The sequence below is a fragment of the Vanellus vanellus genome (assembly GCF_965231255.1).
Source record: "Vanellus vanellus genome assembly, chromosome: Z".
NCBI lineage: Eukaryota > Metazoa > Chordata > Aves > Charadriiformes > Charadriidae > Vanellus > Vanellus vanellus.
Window position 1 is genome coordinate 61093331 of NC_138908.1, and position 26934 is coordinate 61120264.

Genomic DNA, 26934 nt, shown 5'->3' on the forward strand with positions numbered 1-26934 from the left:
TATCCTTGTCCCCCTACACCACCCTTTATTCATAGCATCAAAACTGGGTCTGTATTACCACTGGCTGCTCTTTTATCCCCACAAATCACAATAGTTCACTGAATTCAATGCCTTTGTGGCTCTAATTTGGAGTCTTTTAAAATGAACTCAGGATGAGCTACCAAAGGATACTATCAGAATTTTTTTAAAGAGTACACAACAAAACATTTTGTGAAGCCACAACTGTAATAATACCACATCATCATTAAGAAAAGAGGATAGAGCAGTTTAGGATGTTGTATGTTAGTTTGGGAATGTCTCTCCCTTCATCAGACGCTAGTCCCTAGCTGACCTGCTCTCCCTGTGAGACTCCTTCCCTGGGGGACATTACCTCCTTCCTTATTTTCCCCAATTCCTTTGGCACAAGTGCCCAGCATAATACTCTTTTCTCCTAATTCCCCCTCACAGGACAAGTGATTGCACTACCACTCTGGCACCACGCTGGCAACACAGGGGAGTACCACAAGGTGTGGGAAAAGGAATAGCAGGACGGTTTACTTTTAACTCCACCCACAGCAGAGGTGCCATGTAAGTAACCATCCCATTCTTGGAAGAGGGAGACTGTTGAGGGGATCAGGACAGAGGTACAGCAAGACTAGTTGGTGCAGAATAAGGACAGCCAAACCACACTGTGACAGTACTGCTGTCTGCACTGTGACACTGCTTGCTATCACATGCATTTAGAGCCCATGATATAATCAACATATCAGCATATAGTCAATCACTGATGTGAGTAAGCCTTGACAACTATGGACTCCTACACAGGCCAGTGAGGTCCCAACACACTTTTCTGGCAGTGTTTCTTCAGGGAAGTTTTGTTGCTGTGTTGCTATACAGGTACAGAAGAAGCTGCAACTGAAGCAGCACAGATAGTGTGACTGAAATGACAAAGGCAAAGTAACTTACAGCCACTAACAAATACAATGCTTTTTTTTTGCTCATTTTTCTTAGGTGAGAGATATGTCTTAATATCTTCAAAGGAGCAGACAAAAACGGAAAAGTGTTAGTAGTATCTCTCCCTGGGCCAACTAAATGAACATCAGAAAGATGCAAAATGGGATGATGCCTCCTGATTTTCTGTACATTTATGTACCATTTCACAAAAGCTTTTATGCTAATTAGTTAAAAATAAAATGTTCATGATATAAATAATAAAAAGGAAATGTAATGTAATTTGGCATGTAGCTCATCATTGTTGATGGATAGCTGTTGCATTAGCTGCAGGGTATCTGCAATACCCAGAAATATTTATCACTTCGGCCTGGAACACAGTTTCACTCTCAATATTAGAAGGCAAATAAGTTTGTGTAGATATGAATTTTACTGTTCTTCTTTCTTCATTCAGTCACTAGTTCATTCACAAGGATCTGGAACCTTCACTTCTCACATGATGCCCTCTTTTTTTTTTTTTCATTATCTGAGTAATCTATGTATCTTACAGTTTATAGCTGGCAAAATGGTCTGCAACAGAAATGTTTCAGTCTTTTTGCTCAACCAGCCTATGTGTTTTGCCATGGAAGTACCCGAAAGCTGCACACCATTGCTTTTACATGACCATAAAACGAGTACTACTTGCAGAAACAATATGTAGACACCCTCAACAGATGGCCTAGAAGCATCCATTGAACATGATGCTGCATTGTTACCTGAGGACTCACCACATGATCAGCAGTCAGGTAGTCCCTCTTAGAAGGAAGTAAAAAGAGGCCTTGTGAGAGCTAGCAGCAGGAAGCTGACAATTTACATAGTCCATGCTCACTTCCAGCTCACGTTAGAGGTGTCCTCACAAAAGATAAATGTCTGCAAGCATGTTTCAAGCCATTGCTCTTAATGGCTCTCATGGGCTGTGGTTGAACACTCCCAATCTAGGGCTGCTGAAGAAACAAAACTGGAGGCAGGGACACTAAAAGTAGTGTCTGAATTACTACTGCTTTCCTCCATGATGCTGCAATAGTAATCTAATGACTTGGTACCTCCATTTCCTAATATCTGCTTAGGTATTTTTCCACACCTTTTGTATGTCCACTACCTAACTTCAATGCTCGCTGTGTGCACAGTAACTGATTAGTATGTGTTAGCTAAACCCTAAAGTTCTTCCTTGATTGAAACTCTTACTGCAGGTAAGTGAAGGTAATATGGATCACACTTTCGCAAAATCTGAATGAAAACCACAAGTTTTACTTTCACACTACTATATGCTAACCTTCTAACAACCTCTATCACTAATGCTATAAAGAGTAGCCTCCTGTAAATACAATCCTTGTGTTCTACTTACCTGTATTTTTTAGCAAGGGTATCCCTTTCTGTTTTCTGTTTTGCAATCATTTCATTCAAAGTATTTTGCATCTGCGACAGCCTTCGGATATACACATCTGTCCAATATTTTGATATAATCAAAATAATGATGGCAATAAGCAGTAGAAAATAATTATAGTAATAACATTTTAAATGTAGCAAATACACATCCAAAGTATGAAAACATTGTTACAGCAGTGCCTTATACTGTCATGCATACTGACAGCTCTTTACAAGTATAGGACTTTTAACAAAATCCTTCATAGAAAGAATTAAATACAAGTTTAACTCAAAAGGAAATAGCCCAAGTACTGGAAAATTTTTAAGTGCAAGTGTCTTGTCTGGAAGATTACAAAGAGAACAGGATAGATAAAAGAACTGTCCTGTAGACGATAAGCACTGAAACTTTTGAAGTTCTTTGTGTTGCAAGGAGCTACACAACACGACAATTATATGTGAGGCTACCTGCAGAAGTTACACCACCTTAAGAGGGTGGCTAAAACCCTTATGTCTGAAGTATTATAAAACAGTTTAATGAGTTTAGGCTGTTCCAAGTTACATATAATGGTAAAAACATATGTATCATAGTTTTACATAGTTTTGAATCCATATTATAAAATAAAATTGAAGTTGTCCATTTTTGTTAGCTAGATTTTTCTAAAATAAAAAAAGCAATTATAAATTCTTCTTTATCTGCCGTATCTCTTAGCAATATAATATAAGGGAGAGCTCAGAAGTCATGACCAGCGGATACCACTGGGATAATATGCTAAACATGTAATCTAATTCCAGGACAAATTCCAAAACAGAAAGTATGAGCTTTCCATAATCATGAATAATTGGAAACTACAGGATTAAAAATGGCATTTATAAAATGTTTCCCCAAACCTGTTTCATAGTATCTACCAGTATTTACTTTCTTATTAAACCAGAAAAATACAGAAATACTGCTCTTATTAAGTCAGCTTAATGGGGAATTTGTATCTATTATTCACAATAGGTTGTATTGCATGCAAATACCTTGAGGATTTTGTTCTGCATTATAAGTTTGTCAATGTACTTCTGCATTCTTGTTCAGTCTTGTGCCTCTTCACAAGTAATAACTATGATTTAGTTTAAGAGGTGCTAGATTATTAATGCTTTTGTCAGTAGTGGTAAAAGATCACCATATTATTTTCTCTCATACCCCTAAACAGGGAAAGTCTGATAGTTTTATTTTGCTCATTTATGAAATTGCACCGATCTCTGCCTATAGGCTTCTGCCTGTTGTATCATCTACCTGTTTGTCAAATATTTTTCAAGAAAACATATAGATTTTAATTAACAGTTCATATGCCATAAATTTGAGTTGGAAGCTATGAACCTGCATAATTCCATATTTCACATTTATTTTTAAAGGGATAAACTGACAGCTTTAAATATAATTTGAAAGCTCCACCCTACATTCAGGAAAATAAATGTAAAACCACCCTTTCTGTCAGGAAGTAAAAGTGTTTCATGGGCATGAGCTGCTCCAAAGTAAACAGCCCTGCCTAGATGTCAAGGGCAGCTGAGGAGAAACGCTTTGGTCAAAGGCCTTCCTGCAACAAGCTTTGCCACTTGAACAGTCATGGCACAGACACAATAGATTCAAACTGCTACAAAGCACCAGCATCGTGATCTCCTAGGAAGTCAGTGTCACTCAGTAGGCTCTTGAGATTAATCTGAACTGAGATTTGATAGCCTAAGACAAATTACACCTCTAGGCAGCAGCATTTCTGAAACTGCCCATCATCCACAGTGTCTGCCTTAAAGATTTCTCTTTTTTCCCTCATGAATTATTTTAGGCTCCTGAAAGTCCAGCCGCACTAGAATGCAAAAGCTGCTTCTGTTACTTTACATACAGACGTAGCTGTTCTTGATCATGGAAGGGCTCATGTACTTGTAACTGAATAATGTTGCCAACAGTGTGTATTCTTACCTAATGATCCCTTTTTATCTGATTAGGTTGACTTGCAACACTTGCCTCCAAGCAGGATGCTTCCCTTTTTTGTCATCATATTCATTCCTATGTAAACTGGAAGTACTTCAGGAAGTGCACTTACCTGGGAGCTGTTATTAAAATCTTATTCTCTGAAACTCCATTTTCCAAAGGAGATATTAAAATATATTACATGCAATACTATTTCAAAAACAATTATATTACCAAAGATATTTACACCACCACCACCACCCCCAAAAAGTGAAACAACTTGAATTTACATCTACCTGCATCTTTGGAAGTTCTCAGTTCAAGTAGCAACAGTTCTTTTTGCTTCTCTTCTGCATCTTGTATAGCAGCAACAGACCCCTGTTAACAAACACAGAAATGATAGCTAGAAGCAGAGCCAAGAGCACCATATGAAACACAAGCCATAATGCATGGTCTGCAGGATAGGTATTGGTGGACTCGAGTCATTCCAGGCAGGGAATTACTGTGTAAAGGCAATGGGGGCACTGGTAGGATAGAAATACATAGTGCCAAAGGTATGCTCTGCAAGGGGCTGTCACAGTCTGGTTTTGCTTAGTTTTCAAACTAGTCCACGATCAAACTCCCACCCCTGAGCACACTGCAGGGATTAGGCAGTGAATTTCGCCATGATAGCATCACCTAGACAATGGTAGCCTACAGATACCAGCAAGAGCTCTCCTAACGTACACTTGTGCAAAAATCTTCCTGACTGTTTTAAATTAAGATTAAACAACTTCTAAATACCTTCACTATCATGAAGAAAAACCATTACTCTTTCAAAGAGCCATTTTGGAAATGTGATAAAAAGCCTCAGGATTCCTGATCCTTTTTCTATTTGTATAGGCAATAAGAAATGTATGTAAGTACTGACTACTGTTTGCACAATAAATATAAGTACATAGGAATCACGAACAGAGAAAAGTGACAATATATACACATATACTGTAAACCACAGCTTATATACTGTAAGCTTCTGCATGATGCTGTTTTTTACATACATTCTAAAGGGTTAATTATTTAAATGATATTTTTATGTTATTCAGTCAGTAAATGACACTATGCAGTACTATACTATGAAATAGTTTAACAAAACTCTATTATCTATACTTACAATACTGTATTTCTCATGTTGTGTCTCCAAAGCTGCATCATCATTTTTACAGTAGTTGCAACAAAGACGTTTTGATCTTCTTGACCTAGAAAGACATTCCCTCTCTCCGCAATAAAAAAAAAAAATAATAGAATTTAAAATGAATTTGCAGGAGCATAACAGGTTAGATTAGCTAATATAGGTTACAAAGATGCAGTGGTAGATTACATCGTAAAAAAATAACCTTGTATATGCAAATTAGATCAAATTTAGGTAGCATAAGGAAATAAGTCTTCAAAGTTACCACTTTCAAAAACACAAGGTTCCTGTGAAGGGACATATGGATAATAAAAAGAGTCAAATATGTCCTTATACCTCATTCTCTCAGGAAAAAAAAACCCAAACTTATGTATCCTATTTTCTGAAAATAAATAAATAAATAAAATTCAGTGGTTAATAGAGTTAAAAATACCAGTGCCAGGCAACATACAGCTCTGCAAATCAGCAGCATTCTAATGCACAGTTTTTCCTTAAGACTACAGGGTAATCCTTTGATTTATATTATGAAACAAACTTACCTGTAATTTCAATAGTCTTAACAGGAAGTACAGAGTCCATAGGACTATAAGACTCCAACAGTTCTTTCATTTCATCATCATAAGCTTCATCCAAAGCACTTTTCCCTGAACCACTCCTCTCACAGGGACTCGCTCCATGCTGTAGTAGAATCCTGGCTGCCTATTATATATTATTATTATTTGTATTGTGATTATTCTTGTTGCAGACTCACAAAACAACTATATGTATTATATCTATTATAAATCACAAACAATAAAAGTACAAATAAGATACTCTAAAACCTGTTACACTTGCAATACCAATTAAAAATCAAGTTTAATTGGCTATTATAAACACAGACTTGCATCATACAGCTCTAATTTTTCTCCTGAAATACACAAATAATTCACAACTTGACATTAAACCTACCAACTTTATGGTATTTTTATAGAGAGCAATTACAAAACTTTATATATATAAATTAAAAGGGACTGGTCAATTGTATTAAGACCAAAGTGCAGAAAAGAAGTGGACTTTTCCCCTTTAATTATTTAATAGTGGGTTTGTTTTTTGTTTACATGCACTGATTATTTTTTTCCTAATTCCAAATCACTTGCTTAACTGTAAAATGTGGAAATGAGACTAGTAGTGTCAGTGGAATCATCTACCCCCTAAAATTCAGATCATAGGAAAGTGTTGATGAGGTCAGAGCTTGGATGGTAAAGAATTTTCATACGTATGACTTCTCACCTTTAGCATTTCTTCTTACATTCAGAGTGCTATCAAGTATCAGAAAGTATCAGAATACTCTCTAGAAGTTCTTCGTCATCAGTTTCTTCATCAGTTTTCCCCCACAACACTGAATAATAGCTTACATGTTTTCAAGAACCCTACTGATAGTTTGGCACCAGGCCTGTGAAATTATCCCCCTCGTTTTATCTTTGCTCACAGAAAAGATAAATGTAATGAAATATCAGCTCTTCTGACAGGAATAAAAGTGGTTTGTTTGAGTCAATCTGGCACCACCTTTTTATGCTCAGTTCCCTGGAACCTACTGTGCCAAAACAACATTTTATTTACTTGTGTGCAGTTCTGGGCCCCACAACTTAAGAAGGATGGGAAGATCCTTGAAAGAGTCCAGAGGAGGGCAACAAGCTGGTGGAAGGTCTGGAAAGCATGTCCTATGAGGAGTGGCTGAGGACTTTGGGTTTGTCTAGTTTGGAGAAAAGGAGGCTGAGGGGTGACCTCATTGCTCTCTGCAGCTTCCTGAGGAGGGGAAGTGCAGAGGGAGGTGCTGATCTCTTCTCCCTGGGATGGAGTGATAGAACACATGGGAATGGTTCAAAGCTGCACCAGAGGAGGTTTAGACTGGATGTTAGGAAGCATTTCTTCACCCAAAGGGTGGTCAAACACTGTAAGAGGATTCCTGGAGAGGTGGTCGATGCCCCCAGCCTCTCAGTGTTTAGGAGGCATTTGGACAACACCCTTAACAACATGCTTTAACTTCTGGTCAGCCCTGAATTGGTGAGGCATTCGGATCAGATGATGATTTTAGGTCCCTTCCAACATAAATAGTCTAGTCTATTCTATAGAACCAAGGAATGTCTTGAGTTTGAAGGGACCATTTAATGCAAAAAGAAAATGGTTGATTTTTAAACAGCAGGCCTAGGGTGTTTTTCTTTACAAAAAAAAAAAATTTTTACAACGAGGGTGGTGAGGCACTAGAACAGGTTGCCCAGAGAAGTTGTGGATGCCCCATCCCTGGAAGTGTTTAAAGTCAGGTTGGATGGGGCTTTGGGCAAGCTGGTCTAGTGAAAGATGTCTCTCCCCATGGCAGGGGGGTTGGACGACATGATCAAATTGAGAATGCTCAATTTCAGTATTATTTTTAAAAAGTCCAATATGTGGTAGAGAACCATGGGGAGCTTCTGAATTTTTCTGATTTGTCTGCTGGACTGAAACGGTCAACTAATTGTACAGATTCAGCTACTGCTATTGAAAAATATTTCCCTAATTTTGATCACTTTAAAGAATTTTGGTTTATTACCTAAATGCAAATCTACACTAAAATTGTATTAGTGGCTTTGACTTTCCTTATTTAAACCAGGGTTTTGCTTTGCTGACCTTCTGCTAGAAATCAGGCTCAGGAAATCAAATGTAAAAGAAAAACGTACCTCTAAATAATTGCCAGCAACAGCATCGTGTATTGGCAAAATACCATCCACATTTCTGCTGTTAACATTAGCACCAGCTTTCAGTAATTCTATGATCACTTCAGTAAATCCCCTATTGGAAGCTTCATGAATTGCTGTCCAACCTAATAAAAGCAAAATGATACACACAGCATGCATCTCATTTGGAAAGATCCACACAGATCACTAATTAGTGATTATACATTTTGCTGCATTTGCTGTACTACAAGCAACAGACTACTCTCTTTAAAACAAATCTTATACAGAAAATCATCTTGAAATGCCGAGGTAAATTATTTCCTGTGTAATTCAGTTTACTTTAGAGAAAAATGTATCCAATATTAAGCAGAAAAATATTGTTTACTTTTCTACTACACTACTAAAAGTAATTAAAATCCCAAAACAATAGAATAGAAAGACTCTAAAAACTCAGAAGAATAACATTAACAGTCTGATTTCTAATCCCAGTGGCATTTTATAATATCAAGTCTGCCAGGCATCCCAAATAGAATACCATCCATTCTGAGACTATAAAAATAGAAATGTGTTATACATTTAGGTAGAAAAAAAGAAAAAATAATCTTGTCATCTGATTTTTGTCTTCATTTCCTAAGGAAATAAGATTTGTGTGAATGTGCTTCACATGTGTATGTATTCATGTGCATAAGCATTAGCTGTCCCAATGAACTTTCAAGTTGCCTTTCCATACATATCTCTGAAAATGTTCTCTTCAGCAGAGGAGCAAGACCCATTTAATGCCCCTGCTGAGAAAAAGGCTGCATTATCTTCATGCTGAGACATAAAATCCAGGGATTCACTGATTGTGCTTGCACTCATTGAATGACTTCCTTTCCTCCTCACAATTATATCATAAATCAAGAATCCATAATTATATTAAAATTAAACAAATAATATTCAACCATATAGACCATAAATTGTATAAAATTATATCATAAAACAAGCCCAAAAGAGAGAAATTTTCAAACCTGCATAGTCCTGTTCATTGACACAAATTCCAGATGATATTAGATTTTTCACCAAAGACAAATCTCCTCTCCTAGCAGCAATATGCAGCTGAGTTTCCCCTTTTTCATTTCTCCTAGTTTTTGTCTTTCTCTTAGCTCTTGTATTACAGGTACCATGTAAAATTACAGCTTCTTTTCTGGTAGACAGGGAGCATTCTAAACACATACCGGGTGTTCATTAGGAACCACAAAAAAGTTTCATCATAAACAAAGAATTAAGCTTCATAACCCATTTGAATTCATGTAAATGTGTGCAATCCTGTTGCCTTAATTATTCAATAACATCAATTGACTACATCAAAAAATTAAAGGTACTGTGTAACAGTTCAGATAACAAACAGACCCTATGCAAAAGAATCTACAGTTCAAATCTAGATGACCTAACAAGGGTACAACGGACTAGGGATCAACAAAAAAGGTAACAAGGTTGAAATTTTATACTGTACAGAAGTAGGGAGCGTGTTATGTTTCTCCATGGACTGCTTTCAAGTTAGGAGGCACGCCTGCTAAACATATAAAGTACACACATAAAGGTATTTAAGAAACCATATAAAAGTGAAGACTTGACCATCACCTCTTTTCTGTTCCTAATTCTGTATCAGGGAAGGGATAGGTTTCTACATAAGGCATTTTTATAGCTGTGATGTGAAAAAGTCCTGTAGACTTATTACAGATCCTCAATTAATGTCAAGTGACATACCTGAACTGCCTTTTAATTGGACCCATAAATGTAAATAAACGATTTAATCCTTATCTTATTGGTCCACAAAGCAAACAACATCCACTTTAAATTTTATCATGTGATCATCAGACAGGTCCTAATTCTAAGGCTTCACGTAACAGACATATCAAATTGTAAGAGATACAAATAATAAAAAAAAAAGATTAAAAAAGTACTGATTCTGCATATAGTGTAAGGACAACCCCTTCCGCCAAACTGCTACTGAAAATGCAGGGTGTATAAATCTTCAACAGCTCTACCATGCATGTTAGCTTTTATTTAAACTCCTGTTCCTGCTATAATACTGTGCTATCAGAGTTTCTAAAAATTTCACTCTATTCTCTCTCAGATTTCTTCAAAATCTATAATTCAACCAAAAAAAAGGAAAGTGTAAGGTTTAAAATAAGTATTCTGCAACTCTTATCCATGTTTGTTTTTTTTTTTCTAATTATTCCTACGAACAATTTCTTGCTGTATCCCATTTCCTCGTCTCATCTGACAAGCTGTCTCCTCAATTTTTTTCAGTTATCAGTATCCATTGCTATCAAACATCTTCCACGATTTGACAGCTGCCTTTCTTCAGGGTCATCCTGCCTTCTGGAAAATCTGATTTGCCAAGGTTTCCTTTAAGGTAAGCTACTGAGCTTGTCATCCAAGACTGTTTGGAAGAACATGAAAGACGCACTGCAACTATACAAAAGACAGACATATAGTAAGGATGCATCCATACTAATTTTAAACTAGCTTGCACAGGTACTGCTGCAGCCAGCCTATGGCAGCATGGAGCTCACTGGAAGCTATTCTAACCTGTCAGAAAGCATTCAGACAGTCCTCTTTGCACTAGGGGTGCTTGGCCCACACCGTATTGGCAACCAGAAGAGCTAGAGAGTTTCTTTTTTTAAATGAAAGCTGAGATTCTAGAGCACACAGAGGGGTCACATTATTGAAATACTCCTCCAACCGGAGACCTCCTTTTCTGTAAGATAATGTACTGTGTTTTGTCTGAAAGCTTCTGGGTCTGAACTCCCAAAGCAATCATCCGCTTTCTGGTTCTTCCTTTTCTTCCCCTTTGATTCATGGGAGAATATCCTAGGGACTCTTTAGAGACGTGGGAGAAAAAAAAAGGTGCATAACAGCTCATTAAGCTAATGACCCTTAGCAATATTGGCTGCAAGTGAACAGAAATAATTGCAAAGTTTTCCAGTTAAGTTGTCATGCACAACAGTTTTCTTCATGGTTCTTAGGAAAAATTTGCAAAAACATAATGGGACATTGGTACGTGAATCACAAAACACTGGTTCTCTGTGGAATGCATTGCCAGTTGGGTCACGAGCAGGAAAGATCAGGAACTTGGCAATTACAAAACCCAGTCAGCACATGTACAAAGATAAGATGGAGAGATTACAGTAACCAGCAATCAGAATAGATCAGGCTGCCACATCTCAACAACGTCAAGGATATCCTCCTTCAAAAAGACATTTGAATACTTCAACATTGGTCTATGTGTAATTATTTCCACAGATTGAACTTTAAGAAAAGAAGCAATCCGTTGGTACCTTCCCTCTGTATAAGCAGAACAGGAATGTTGAGACTCTAGTTAAGTGACTGACTGTAGAAGAAACTGACACTCGGTCATTTAGGAAGAAAGTATTTTTATTCAAGAATAGAATAATATAAGAAAAACCACTGGGACACAGAAACAATCAGATGAGATGCAAAAGCCAGTTAATGAAGAAGAGGCATGAGACAGCAAAAAAATCTGAAAACCTCACAAATCAGAAAACATTATCCCATCTTCCACTTTTTTCTGCTGCAATCTGAATGCCATTGTCCCAGTCTCTAATGCTATTAATGCCTTCAACTGTATGAAGGGCTATACTTTCTCGCACCACCTCTCAAGCAGAAACATTCTCCTGAGATGAAGGAAATAATTAAATTTTAGCTGAATAAAACATTACCTGAGGAATCTCTCTTGGGGGAAAAAATAATCTGTGAAATGCTATTGCAGAGGGGACCAAAATGTAAGACACATGTTTGGAATAAAGTTGGGGGTTTTTTTTAATCATAATTGTGTATATGGAAGGCAAAAAATGTAAAGGAAAAAAATTCAAAAATGTATTAATGCACATAGACCTTATTGTAACAATTGAGCAGGAATACAGCAGCTACCAAAAAGAACAACTGTAGGGAAAGGAACAATTTCTATGTTCATTGTTTATTCTTTCAAAGATTAGCAGTGGATGATGACATGTACCAGATACGCCATGGATTTTTCTCCAGAATGAACTATAAAGGCATTCCTACAACAAGAGGAACCAATTTGGAGATAGGAAAGTTAAGTACTGATGCTGCCAAGTACTGGAGAGCAGTAAGTAACAAGAAGCACCTATGCTTTCCTCCTCCCTGCACCTTCCAAAAGAAAATGAGAGCTTGCAGTCCAGAAACTCAAGAGAGCAGGAACTTAGTATGGGTTGAAAACTAGCAACTACTTGAGACAGGAAAAGGAAATAGCTGAAGGTAGAACAGGACAAGAAGACTGTGACTATCAATGAGAAAAGGATCAGCAGGAACTTCACATAGTTTTCTGGATGTTTCCTGTCATGTGTTACAGGACATTCAGAGATTGGCTGATCAGTCCTTAAATCAACTTGTAAGACTAATAAGCATCCAGACAAAGTCTCCAAAGAGAAGGACGGTACTAAGCAAATAACAAAAAGAAGTAAACAAACGAGAATGTTGACAGTATGTGCGTAGATGTATTTGTCAAGTGTGTGTGTGTGTGTGTTTGTGTGTATGGGTGGGTGTGTATATTTATTATACATACTATTTTAAGTATACACGCTGTTATGCACACTGTTTTTAAAAGCATTTCATGGATGTAGAGCATGAATCCCATTGATTTTCAAAATACAAACTACTTAATGCTAGCATTCATTTACACCCCACTCAAAGGCAACAAAAGTTTGACCTATAGACCCCAGCAGCACATAACTGTAGTCCAAGGACAAACTAAATTTTTTTGCCACACACACTTAGAAAACATAAATCAAATGTTATATCCACTCACAAATACACATGCATTCACACATATTTCTATAAACCTATACGTATAAAAAAAACACCTTTTCCTATGTATGTGTATACAAAGCATACATTTACGTCGACACAGTAGTTATTTGAAAGGGAAAGTTTCATAGAGCTGGAAACAATTATAAATAAAAAACAGTTTGAAGAAAAAATGTCAGCAGAAAAATATGAATAATAGCTAGGAAGCATTTCACAACATACCCCACACTCAAGATGAAAAGCTGCACCGAGTCAAAAACTGACCTGTCTTAGGAAAGGAATTAGAGAGCAACAGTAAATAAGAAATGAAAAAATCAGAAGTGAATGGTAGCAAATATAAATAAGGAATTGTAGAAAACTGCTGTGGAAAACAAAAGAATACAAAGAGATAGTCACGGACAGGTAAGGTCCTAAAAAGCAGTATTTCAAAATATATCAAAACTGGAAAAAATAACTCCCAAACTCTTGATTACTACAGAGAAATGACAGAATTGTCTAAGATAAACAGAAAAGAGAAATACTCCATTCCATATCGAGGCAAAGCTACACAAGAAATCCCTATCATCTAATGACACAGGTTTTTTCATTTCAACACAAGTTAAGGAGAATGCCAAATGATATGAGGATAAAAATTTTTGAATCAGCAGTCCAGATATATTACATTTAAAAGTTTTAAGAGAGGAGGGATCCTGTTTGAACTACACATTTTGGTTTTAGTAGGTCTTGAGTGCTATGGTTCTCTCTGGTTCCAAAAAGAACCAAAGTACACAAAATGACTGGCAGCTTTATCAAAAAAGCACTAAGTAAAAAATACTTGAGGGGTTACAATGAGCAATCAGTTAGAGCAGGGCTCTGTTGTGATGGTAAGGCTACAAGATAAATGCAAGTCCTAGACATGGGATGAAACTGCTAAACAGAAAGCTGTATGTGCAGGCAGAAGAGAATATAACTACTGGAGGACACTAAACCTTCATTCTCACGTAAGTAGGTTTGTTTCTACACTACAGCTAAAACCAAATGTAACAGTACAATCAGAACCTATGCTGAGCTGTACCTGGTGAGGATACAGTCTATAAGTGGATATATGTGTGCCAAGTATACGGAGAGCCAGGTTTTCTTCTTTGGTCTCTGATACGTAAAATAGTTAACTGAGGACCACATCAGTGTCATTTTAAACTATTATTTATGTAACATAGATAACTAAGGATCAATATAATATTTTAAGCTCTCAGTTATGATCCTGCATCCCCTCAACCACAATGCTGAAAGACTGATGAATGTAATATAAACAAAATATAGTAAGTATGTGCATTCTGTAAACAGAGTACAGAAGTTCTGGAAATAGTTCAAGTATTTAGGACTCACTAGAGTATTTGCTCAACACGTTGTATGTATTTTTCTAAACTTTCCCTCGTGTATTACAAAAAGCCTTCTTCATGTATGTCTGGAAAAAACCTGCTGTTTTTATAAAATATTATTAACTTTTCACCTGATTTCTTAGACATTTGCTGTTCTGATGCTTGACTGAATTGTGATTGATTAGATGAAAGGTTGGTTTTCCTGCTACTGGAACATGAGGCTGTCTTTTGGCTTGTCTTCTGAGGGTATAATCTTACTCTTTTAGTCTGGACTCCCTCTGTCTCAGTAAACTGTGAAAGCACATTGGTCTTTGCATTTCCTTCTCCATTTTTTTCAGTGCCTTCTGTCCCGCTTAGTCCAGCAAATACTCCTTCATCTGTTGGTTTAATAAAAGAATTTAAGAGCATCTATGACATAATATTCAGTAATTTCAGAAATTAGAACTGGTATTAAAATGAATCTCAAAATGACCACCTAGTCTAGGTTAAAAAATGCCTGCAGTAACTCACACAACTTTTGAAGAGACTTTAACATAATAAATCCTTTATCCACTATTGACCATATGTTAATGTACTGAAACTGAATCCAAAACAATTCAAAGATTCTTTTGAGACAATATGACCTTTACTGATTCTTAGGTATTAAAAAAAATAAGGTACTTAGGAATTTCATTCTAATTATTGTAATGACCATTGTGGTCACAGGTTGGTAAATACAACAGAGACTTGGATATAAAACAGCCCCAAAAACCACAAAGTAAAAATTACTAACTAGTTAATCTTGCATAGTGGTCTCTACCACAACACATTCCATGTGTCTGCTATTTATTTGTGTCAAAATACATTCTCTAGAGACCAACAGCTGTGGGTTTTTTTAATAAAATACAGAGAATGCTTACAAAAAACTCACAAAATAATTATTTTCAAACAAAACATGGCACCTGTTTTCTGGGAGGTTTCTTTCTCCACATTTTCCACAATCTGAAATGAATGAGGAGACTTGCTGACTACATTAATACCAAAATTCAAATCTGTTTTTGAGTTGGTGTCCTGAAGATCCTCTCTCTTTCCTCCAATTTGAAGTGTGCCCTTCTCATGGGGTTGTAAAGCTACAGGCTCGATCTCTAAGCTACTAGCATTTTCAGTTTCAATGTGACTTCCTTCAACACTTTCTTCTGCATTAAGCAGGATCCTCCCTCCTTTTTCCAGCTGTGGAGGCTTTTGTTCAATGGTGTTTAGTATACCTCCAATAGAATTATAAGGACTTCCAGAAACACTTTCTTCATTAGTAGCTGCTAAAAGTTCATGTGCTAACAGTGTTTCTGCATTTGCTTGACGTGTCTGTTCAGTGCAGCTGGTTCCATCTTCAGATATATTTGTACAAATGTTTTGCACCTCACTTACAATAGTCTGTTGCAGTATGTCTGTGATGCCTGAATTCGTAAGATTTGCACACACTGGTTCTGACTCATCTGTCTGTAAGGAAATCTGTTCAAACAAAGGCAAAGAGAGTTTTAAACTTAGATCTGATCCATTAATTTTGTTTCCATCAACATCAGATTTAACTCGATTTGTCAAGTTTTGCAAAGAAATAATTTGCTCTGAAAGTATCCTCGTATCAGTATTTAGATTCCTGTCACTCAAACTACTACTGTTATTCTTCTAGAGACTATGTTGATCAATGTCATAACTCTTGACTTCTTGCTATAACTTTAAAACAAATACATTGTGAGAAGAAGTCAAAAAAAGTAAGTATTGACCAAGAATCAAGTCCTGTTAAATCAGTAGTCTGAGAATGCTGTGCAGACACTATTTTCCCAGAAACCACTGATGTAGGGCAATGCAAACTGGTGATCTCCTCCCCTGTTACAACACAAGTTGCTGAGCTTCCACTGGTTCTGCCCTTTTCTCCTGTAAACAGATTTTCACTGTTACCACTGTTGAATTAATGTTCCTGTTGCAATTCTGACTTGGCTCAGTCTTCCTACAACATTAACTGGGATGCAACAATTATGATTAGAAACAGCAACAGTGTGGCCCATTTTATTAGGCCCAGCATCAGGGAAATACGTTTTCTGCAATTTAACTGTTCCTTGGTTTGCAGGTGGACCTAAACATGAGGTCCATCTAACATGAAAAATTATTTCTGAATAGTTTTACTCTTGGCTGTAGCTTCTGCTATAAGAATAGCAAATCTATTTGGCTTTTTGAGCTTGTACTTTTTTCGGGTTTTTTTTTTTTTTTGCCTTCAGAATCCTGAAGAACTGGGGTTTTTTTATATTTCACCAAATTTGTTTTTCTGCTTTGCTCATTTTTAGCAAAACTTCCTTTGACACTTCAGTATTATCATGTTGAACTGTGCCATTTGCATTTAATTCTACCTATAAAACAGGCCATATACTTTCTTTCATTTTCTGATAAATTGCTTTATTATATATTAAAAGAAAAATGTGCTATTGTAAAATTAACTGATTTCTGCTGCCTGTGCAGCTTTTTAACACAGCAGGACAAAGAAATTAGGGAACTAAGAAATATGTCTATAAAAGCCTAAAAATTAATGGGTGAAATCAAATTATAAATATTACTGAAGTGCTTTATACTTTTATTTATTTTTTAAAATTGAATTGGTTTCAAATTCATACTCTGCCTTTAAAAAATTACACCTACATTGATTCTGTTGTCATATACCAGAGCTACAGTTTCACATTTCTGGCAAACCTGCCTGAAATGATTCTAGGAAATTATAAAGAAAGGGAAATAACACAGCAAAACCATGCAGAATTAACTTATGCCAATCTCAGCACAAAACTGCTCCAAAGGCCAATGACTATCTAGAATTATAACATTGATTACTTCATATCTGAAGATAGAACCAGAACACAAACACTGCAACAACACACACAACTATTGAAATCACCAGGTACGCTGCCACAGTAATAGGTTTTCCCAATTAAATGTTTACAACACCTTCTGCTTGGAGAATATCCTTCATCAATCAACTAATGTTTTAAAGTGTAATCTAAGACTACACACCATGGACGCTGTTACAGCATAACATTTCTAAGGACACTGTAGACTGCACTACTGTAAGTAACAAGGACAGTTATCACAACCACATAAAAGTTTAGGAAGCAAGAATAAAGTGTCTGTGCACACTGCATTATATGTTTCAGATATTATGAGTTATCATTGTTCGAAGGGGAGAAAATGAGAGGGGGAGAGCACAGCTTTTAATGCCAAAAGCTGTTGTGCTATATGCAAACAAACTATGAGCTGAGTTAGTGATCATGGTGTCTTGTCTTCACATGAGGCATTAGCTCCCAAATCTTAGTGAGGTCTCATGACATGAACTGTGCAACGCCTGTGCACGACAGTGGCTCCCTATCGAAATGCAACACAACCTACTAAACAAAGGCAAGAAGCAGCTACCCTACTGCCACAAGCCAGGCTACATCTTGCAGCTTCAATCGGGTTTCTGCAAATACAAAGAGGCACTGACATACCATGCTTGTTGTAAATCACCTCTGCAGCACTTGCAAAAACTCAGTAAGAACCACTGTCCATGAGAGGCTGCCGATTGCCTCTGTCTTGCATCCTCATGATGCTGCAACTTATTCCAAGTACTAGTAAGGATCAGCAACTGCTTGCCAAAGAATTGGTGTAAAATTGAATGCCACTCTGTTTCAGTCTCTGCTAGGTATGAAGCATCTAGTACATTATGTGCTGGTTTTGAAGAACATTTCAGAAATAGTCTTCTGCTTTAGTTTACTGAAGACTGCTACCCAAGCCCTTAGCAATTCAGTATCAAGCTAACATCAGGATTCTTTGTAAAGATGTACCTGGTGTGGGTTTGTATCCTCTATGCTTTTAGTATTTAACATTTTCTTTGAATTACCTCCACCTGAAATGAAAATGAAAGACACAAAGAAACCAGAACTGAAAAGAGACCATAATTCTTTAAATACTATCTCGTGTCCACAATTTTGTGTGTAACAGTACTTACCACATTTAGCTATCCAGAAAAATTATCAAGCCATAAGGGTTTTATTAGAATCTAAAACATATCAATATATAAAATACATATTAAAATCTTGGAGTCTGATCTTTGTTGCAGACAGCATCTTGTACGAGCCAGGACAGGTGAGAGTAAAGTATGACATTATGCTTCTAAATTTTTTTGAAGATTTGCGACCTGAGCAATTCTTTTTGAAACTTATAGGAGCTACTATATTTCCCTAACTTCTCACAGGTTTCCCTGATCCCCAAGAGATTTTTCTGAAGCCAGTGACGGTGGGATGACAGCCTAGCTTACATTTTTCCCTGTATAGCATATTTGGGCAGGGAAAGGGATGGAGTCATTGGTGTAAAAATAGGCACGGATATTCCCCAGCACCAATTCAGTGCCTTACTGGTTGTTTGCTTTAGCTTTCCAGCTACCCTTCTGTGCTGACAAAATGGCATAAAAAGAGTATAGCAGCTACTAAGATCTTACCCTAGATATTAATATACTTACTTAATCCATGCAACTCTATGCATTTACTTCTGGCTAATATGTCATATTATGTATGTGTATATATATACACACACATATATATGTATATATACATATAAAATAACCCTTTGTTATTTTGTACTGCAACGTGAACCCCAACCCCAGCCCTAAGAATCTCCCAACAACCCATGCTGGAACCAGCCTTAAATTTAACAGGTATTTCACAGCATGGCAACTCTTTCTCCACTACTTCAGGAAATCTGGCATGGCAGGTGTTAACCCCAGCCTCAGGATCACTGTTAGTCCACTGGATCCTGCTAGTCTTAGTCCTAAACTAAGCCAAATGGCCCAGCTATTGAGCACTGATTAAGCCAAACCCTAATCTAAACCATATCTTGAACATATTTTTAGCCTACCAATCTTTGTAAGGGTCAGAATATCGAGGTCCCTGTAATCATGGGACCTCCCAAATACAGCAGTCCCTGTCAGGCTAATCTGTTACAGTAGCTACAAAGTAGCCCACCCAGTTTCAGTAACGGCAACTAGGTCACAGCTTTCCACCAGCATGGAGGCTTCCAACTTCTATTTGTTGCCCACGCTGCGTGCATTGGTGTAAAGGCACTTCAGCTGGACTGTCAGCCCTGTTACCTTTTTAGAGGAACACACCTTAATTCCTTTGAGGCATTTCCCTGATGTTTCCCTGTTGGCTCCTATTGCCTCAGGAGCTCCTGGCTCACGTCTGTAAGACTTCAAGTGTGCTCCAGTTTACCCAGCACATCTCAGAGCAACAGGCTGAGGGCTGTCGCTAGCACCCTGGCCTTATAACCTTGGTGTGTCATCCCACAGCTTGTCTCAAGCAAGCCTGACATTATCACCCTCCCCTTTCAAGTCTAGTTTGGAGCTCTGGCAATGAGTCCTGTTAGCTTGTGAGCAAAGACCCTCTTTCTCCTTTGAGAAACGTGAATCCCATCCAACACCAGCAGGTTTGGTGCCATGCAGACCATCCCATTATCAAAAAACCCGAAACTGTGGTAGTGACACCAGCCACAGAGCCATGTATTAATAGACTGGGTCTGTCTGTTTCTTCCAGCGTCGCTGCCCGCAACTAGAAGGATAGAATTAAAACTTACCTGTGCACCAGATTCCCTTCCAAGGCCCTGAAGTCTCTTTGATTGCCCTTGGACTACACGTTGTGGCTTCATTGCCACCCACATGGAAGAGCAATAATGGGTAATAGTCCAAGGGCTGGACACTCTTTCCAGACTTAAACATGCCACAGCTCACGCTGGCCCATTGGTGTCCAATAGTCTTAGTTCTACCACTAATCAAGGTTTATCTTGTGGCACTTCCTTGTACCTGCTCATGACCAAGCAGCCTCTTCTGAACCTTCTTCTTAATTTAGTTCCTAAGACTGTTCAAGTTCCAACTCTCACCTTAGCCAAAACATTCACCTACAATCCCCTGCAAACTCACTAGCTGTTACCTACAGTAATATTACCCTCGTCCCAGCCCTAACACTAGCAGTTACGGATAAGCAGTTAAGGCTTGACAACCCCTAAGATCTAGATCTAATCTTAGATCCTCCTCCTGTATCTTACGGATCCTTCAAAATTCAGCCTCTATGACAGCTTAGAATCAAAATTTATCCCTAGCTCATACCTCAACCATCAGCCATGCCCCATCTTACATTTAGATAGGCAACAACTATTATGCTTCACATCTTCCTCTCAAATGTAAAGGTAGCTCCAGCCCAAGAAAAAGCTGGACACCATTATCTTTTACACTTTGCCAATGTACAGCAACTGTGCTGGGTAAGGAGTGCTCACTGGTGCTCAGGTATCAGACAGTGAAGCCCATGGAATTACTAGCAATTCCATATCCGCTCCCAGTTATACAGAATAAACCAAGATATGACCTTCATGAACCACATAACAATTCTACTCCATGAAGGAGGTGTTGAGGAAAAATAAGTCTTTGAACTGGGTCTAGCAAAGTCTTGCATCAGCTCCTTAAACATTCATTATGTGACTGTTTTTGTAGACTGACAAAAGTAAGGGAAAGAGACAGAGGATCTTCCACTTCTTACGTTCCAGCTCTTAAACCAGCCTTTCCTCCAGAAGACCATTTTGATGGACAGCCTTACTCTTCAACCATCTCCCATTATCAGAAGGCTGTCTGGGTCTAATTCATACACTAAATATGTGCATTAATATGTGAATTATTCTTGTTAAGACTGTTCTGCTCACATTAAGCACAATTATCTTAATTTCAATGGAAAGAGAAACTCCTGAGGCTCTCTTCTACTCCAGCCAACCCAGAATATTGTATATTTTTATAGAACTGGTTTCATTATGGGCACAGGATGTTGTATCAGGTTGTCCAAAATTTTTGTGCTACTAGGCTTTGTTCCTGAAGCTTGAAACTCAAATAAGTTTTAGCTACATTGCTTAATGTTGATAGTGCCTCAAGATGAACGATTTTTAACCGTATCATCTGTAAAACGTTTTACTTGTGTTTTATAGAGCCTATTTAATTGAAAAACTCTAGTAACTCCATATTCTGGAGCAAAAACTTACAATCTGTTAAGGTGAGGATAAAAAAGGTTCACTGAGGGGAAAGTACCTATTTCTCCCTCCGTAAAAAGCATCCTCTATCTGATATACTAATAAGCCCCTGAAAAATTGAACTTGCAACATATTCAATTGATAATCATTAGAGTTTAGCAACACAATTCTCCAAGGACACTGTGCATGCTCCAGACCAAGGAGAAACACAGGTTTCATTGCAACCGTTTTTCAGCTTCCTCAAGGCACTGTGAATCAAGATTCAAAAAGAGAGCACAGACAGTATCTTTCCCATGCTGTCCATATCCTATGTGCTGACATCCAGGAAATGAAAAGGAGAAAAAAAAAAAAGAACCCAAGAACTTAGTAAGGTACTGAAGCAGAGTACTGATATACAGCAATAACGAAAAATACAAGACTAAAATATGGATAATCACTGGTGGAGGTCTTTAAAAGAAGAGAAAAGGCACAGAGACAGAATATAATCATCAGAACAATGATTCCCAAAAAGGGGGACATGGAAGTGCATTTCAAAATGACACAGGTCTGGCAACACTACTTCTTTCTGGTTATACCTCCCTCATTAAAAAAGAGAATGAAGTAGGGCCAGGTCAGCCTCTCATCTCTTCATGGAGTTCAACTAAACCAAATTTTGTGCAGCTGTAGTAGTTTCACACTAAAAACTAACAGTAGCCTGGCAAAATGTGCAATCTTTAGCTGCTTGCCCACAGGGGCGGCAGCTGAACCCACACTATCAATGTTTTGCTGTTGTCAGCAGGTGGATTTGAAACCCACCAACAAAATACATTTTCATCTACCTCTACTACAAGTTAACACACATTATGAGTCACTCTGTTAGCTTAAATACTAGAGTCCCATGCTGTAAAAGTCTGAAATTTGCTGCTGATCCAATCTATCTCTCAGTATATTCCAGAAGACAGAGAACTTCTACTTTTATTTTGGACCGTTATATGCCAAGCATTATGCAATAGCCTTTAATTGCAGAACACTTTTTTTGTTGTTGTTCTTACAGAACAGTTTTGAAATCCTACCCACTGCACAGGATGGAAACACCCTAAGAATGAATCAAAGTTTTCTACCCAATGAGACAACTGTCTGTGAAACCATTTTCTCTTTTGTTACGGAAGTTTATCAGAGCCCAGTGGATGAGACAGGGAACTTCAAAATAACGAACAAGAGACTTACACTTGAAACAATCAATTGATACTTCAGGGTGCAGCAATGTTTTTGACACAGAGTATCACACATGAAGCTGGATAAGGTGAATTGCTTCAACCAAAACATTCACAGCTGGCCTCTATTTGTCATTCTTTTTTTTTTGTGTGTGCCCAAGATGAAGTAAAAATGCAAAATATCAAATACTCACAGCTTTACCGAATCAAAGCAATGCTAAATTATGAAGCCACAACTTCCTTCAAGATGCAAGGGACAAAATCAGAGTCCCTGAAAAATTAAATTGGAAAATCTATATCATGGCATCTCAAGCTGGCCACTGAAATGGACCAAAAAAAAATTCTTAAAAAAACATTATGTTGGTTATTTACTTAAGGGACTGTTTTGTGATAAGCATGCGCAGGATTGCTGAATTAAAGCTAAGTAAACTTAATTGCATCACTTTGTAATTTTTTAAGTGCTCACTTTTTCCGCAAAATTTTCTTTTTTAATATACTTTTATACATAGGTCTATATATTTTCCTATGAACAATAACCAAGTTAAACCAATCAAAATTTAATAATCTACTGACTCGTTACAAACCTAGTTTTGTTGACTGCACAAACTCACTGTAAGTATTCCTCCTATTGATTGCTGAAAGTGAAACAGGGCAAACAGGATTTACAGATTTCCTACCAGAGGCTTCTTGTCCTGAAAAATAATATAAAAGATCTGTTGAACAGAAAAGTATCTTGCATCTCTCACTTAGGCTTCACTTCGCACTACAGTTAGTAAATAAGCTTTCTGGAGAAAAAATGCTCATTCAATCTAGTAGAAATTAATATTGCAAAAACCGCATTACCAATTAAATAAAGATACAATTCAATGAAGGATGCCATAGTGAATTCCATAACAAAACTCCAACTGAAATTCTACATGGAGGAATATGACTGTGTAAAAGAGTGTTAAGTTTAGACCTTTTGTTTTTTAATGACATTTTTGCAAAGTGCATTGTTTCCCACTGGATGATAAAACTGCTGTTCTAGGTTGCAATTCTTTATAAGATGAGTATTTCAATAGCTAGTTCGTTATTCAACAATTTCTCTTTTCTTAAAAGTCAAACTTATCAGTAGTACTTCTGTACTCATGTTTTAAAACCTCCAGTTTGTAAGCAAGGAGTATTTACACTAGGATAGTGATTGAGATTAGTGCTCTCAGATTACTTTTCCCCATTACTTCACAACCAGTTCAGCCATTTCTGCAATGAGCGAAACGTGAACAGTTGCTTGGGAATATGAGGCCTAAATGTAAAAAATAAAATGTAAAAGATACTATTTTTAATTTTTTGTTTATTATTTTACAAAACAAATGCTATCTCCCCTTATGCACTCATTACAGTTTTTAGCTTGGGTGAAATTATTTCCAACACATAGATGAGCGGGTTCTGTACTTCACCAGCAGTGCCATCCCAGCATCCCTTCATAATGTGCAGAAGGGCATCCTGTCTACTGCCTCTTCTGAAAACGAGGGAGAGAAGAAAGAAGGGAGGAAGCAAAGGACAGGAGGGTCGCCTGCAGGAAAGCACAATGCATAGCCTAGGCCATTAATTGACATACTAATGAAAAACCTTGGGTTTTCAGGGACAACAGGGTATGTACACTGCTCCTCTCTGCAAGTTGTAGCAGCTGTGGCTCACTGGTCCTAAAACTCCGCCTGGGCATCAGGAATTTTAAGTGTGACCTTAAAACACAGTTCTGCTAGAACTGCAACTCAAACACAGAACACAAAGCCTCACATCTCTGCTGGTTTTTGCATGGTGATATACTGTGAGCTCAGACTTATTCCCAACTTTTTTAAATTCTTCACTCTGTGTGCAGTTTTAGCATCTAACAGACACAGGTTTACACAGGACCTTCCCTCAGCTGAGCACATGGACAGTCCCTCTCCTCTACCTGTCCAGCCTTGCAAGACCTTAATCATTTAAGATACTGTAGTCCCTAGTTAAAGCTGGTTTAAACTAGCCAAGCAATTCAGGAGGGGTTAAACCACACAGACATACACAGAACAAGGCACAGTTTTATGTTACGCCTAACCTAATTTAACTTGTCAATTCAAGAGTATTTCCCATAACTTCTACCTTGCTTTCCCTACTGCCTTCCTTGTGTCTGACCTTGTGCAAAACAAGTGATGCTTGCTGACCCAAACCGAAAATTTTTGTGGGGCTGTTTTTTCAGTGAATTACCAAACTAAGATGACTCACAGAGTCATGATTACTAGGTCTGATGCAAAAGGGAGCTAAACTTGCTAGTTTGGATTAACACGAAGCTACCTATATAGCCAGTGCAACTCCTTCTGCAGACATCATGGTAAAAAAACAACAGCTTGGTTTTTGAGTGGAAACTACTAAGTCAATTTGAAAAAGATAAGCACACATCTATACAAAGTCATACAACTTTAAATCTCATTAAAACTGTCCTTCCCCTGGGAATAATTAAAACACTGCAAAAGAGAAGGGTTGTTAATTGGAGGTAGAATTACTCATATTTTGTAAGATCTACAATGTAGCTGTTACAGTTCAAATATTTCCAAAATTTGTAACCTTTTAAATGATTAACATTTAAATGTAATATTAAAATGTGAAGTTAAACAATGCAACATTTAAAATTATTTAAATGTGCACAGATAAATCCAAACTGAATGGGCTTAGTTTAAAAAAAACACCTTTTGCCACCCCAATCTTAAAGGTAATAGAGTGAACACTTAAGTGAGGAAATTCTGTATTCTCCTACACACTTCCTCTGTGAGGCAAAGAATTTCTCTGCATGCATCTTCAAAGGATGAAAAATAGCAATCTTTCCCTCTGACAAAGCACATTGCAAGGAAAAATACTTCAAAGAGTGTTCCGTGACTGTGGTAGTGACAGCCCTGTAATCCTATATTTAAAACAGTCAGGATAACAGCAGGCATTCAAAATAGAATAAACTGTTTTGTATAGGTTGATTCTTGGGAATGGCACTGCCCTCAGAATGATGTTGCACACAGAATACTAGATTACAGATGGATATATAAATGTATATCAGGATCTACATTTTCACTCTGCATGAAAATATTTTTCAGAATCCACTATATTTTTTTTTTCATATATAACACTGCGATAAAAATCCTACAAAAATTCTCATGATTCCTAATGAGTTTATGCAAACAAGTCCACTGTTAGGTTGCTAATATGGAGGTTTAAACAAGAGAGGGAAATTATCAGTAATTATTAAAATGAACATTTCTATCATCTTTTTAACAGAAATCCATGCCACAATATATCAGAACAATTATGAATTATATTTGATTCAGTACAGATGTTCAAACAAAAAAATAATCTGTATGATAAACATCAGAGAGTATCTTACTTCGTTTGGTTTTCAGTCTCTTGCTCCTTCTTCTCTGCTCAGCTTTTCTGTTCTTATTCAGAGTTACTTCCTGCTTGTCTTTAGAAGTAGATTTCTGAATTTTACTGACAAGAGATTTGCTTAGAATCAATAAAAATACTCTCTTCTCTATATAAATTGATGTTTATAGTAGAGCTAAGAATGTGAATATTTGATTTTAAAAGGAAGCCTAAAATAGCATGCAAGTATATAGGCTAACATAGATAGTATTGAATAAAGAGTAAGTCAGGAGACAAACTAACTTCCAGATCTTTAAATAAAAGGTAAAACCTTTACCTTTTGATCATCTAAAGTAATTCATATGAGGAATGAGTATTCTCTATGCATTGCATTTGTTATGTTAATTTAAAAAAAGAATTTAAGAATATTATGCATGATTTTATCATACTTAAAAGCCTTAGCTTTGCTTCGTGTTGTAATGCCACTGTAAGTCATTCTCTGCTGAGTATCTTCCAGTATTTGGCATTGACCGGACACACGATCTCTGCATTTCCTTGAGGAGGTCTCTCTTAACTGCATCACTGTCCTTGATGTTGTTGGGGCTGTTTCTGCACATGCTGCAGCCTCCACTGAATGTGAACTTCCCTCCCCGGTTTGCTTTTCACTAGAGGTGGCACCCCAGTAGTCTGAAATTACTTCTTTTTCTCTCTGCTGATCACCCACAGGCTGTGACAAAAGAGAAATATTACAAGCAACTGGTAAGCATGCAGTTAAAACAAGGGATGTATATATAACAGCTACAAGAATATTGCCTTACAAATTTTATGTGTGCTCACAGACAATGGAGGGGTTGCTTAAGTGAATAACTGGAATGATACAGATATGAGAGACAGAGGCTGCCATAGGAGAGGCACTCCTGAACTAGTATGCATGTGCCCCTGGCAGAATTAGTCAAGGAATTAGGATACTCAGAATCTCAACTTACTT

General features: G+C 37.3%; 1 protein-coding gene across 1 annotated transcript in view; it reads right to left on the reverse strand.

Annotated features, from left to right (window-relative positions):
* Positions 1–26934, reverse strand: part of ANKRD31 (ankyrin repeat domain 31) — a gene marked incomplete at its 5' end in the record, with an annotated part of 63096 nt that overhangs the window by 18316 nt on the left and 17846 nt on the right. Inside the window, 9 exons of the mRNA XM_082497996.1 lie at positions 2315–2411; positions 4582–4663; positions 5436–5514; positions 5989–6152; positions 8147–8289; positions 9151–9345; positions 14466–14711; positions 15276–15822; positions 26371–26744. Of these exons, the coding sequence (XP_082354122.1) occupies positions 2315–2411; positions 4582–4663; positions 5436–5514; positions 5989–6152; positions 8147–8289; positions 9151–9345; positions 14466–14711; positions 15276–15822; positions 26371–26744 (1927 nt within the window). The remainder of the gene's footprint in view (positions 1–2314; positions 2412–4581; positions 4664–5435; positions 5515–5988; positions 6153–8146; positions 8290–9150; positions 9346–14465; positions 14712–15275; positions 15823–26370; positions 26745–26934) is intronic.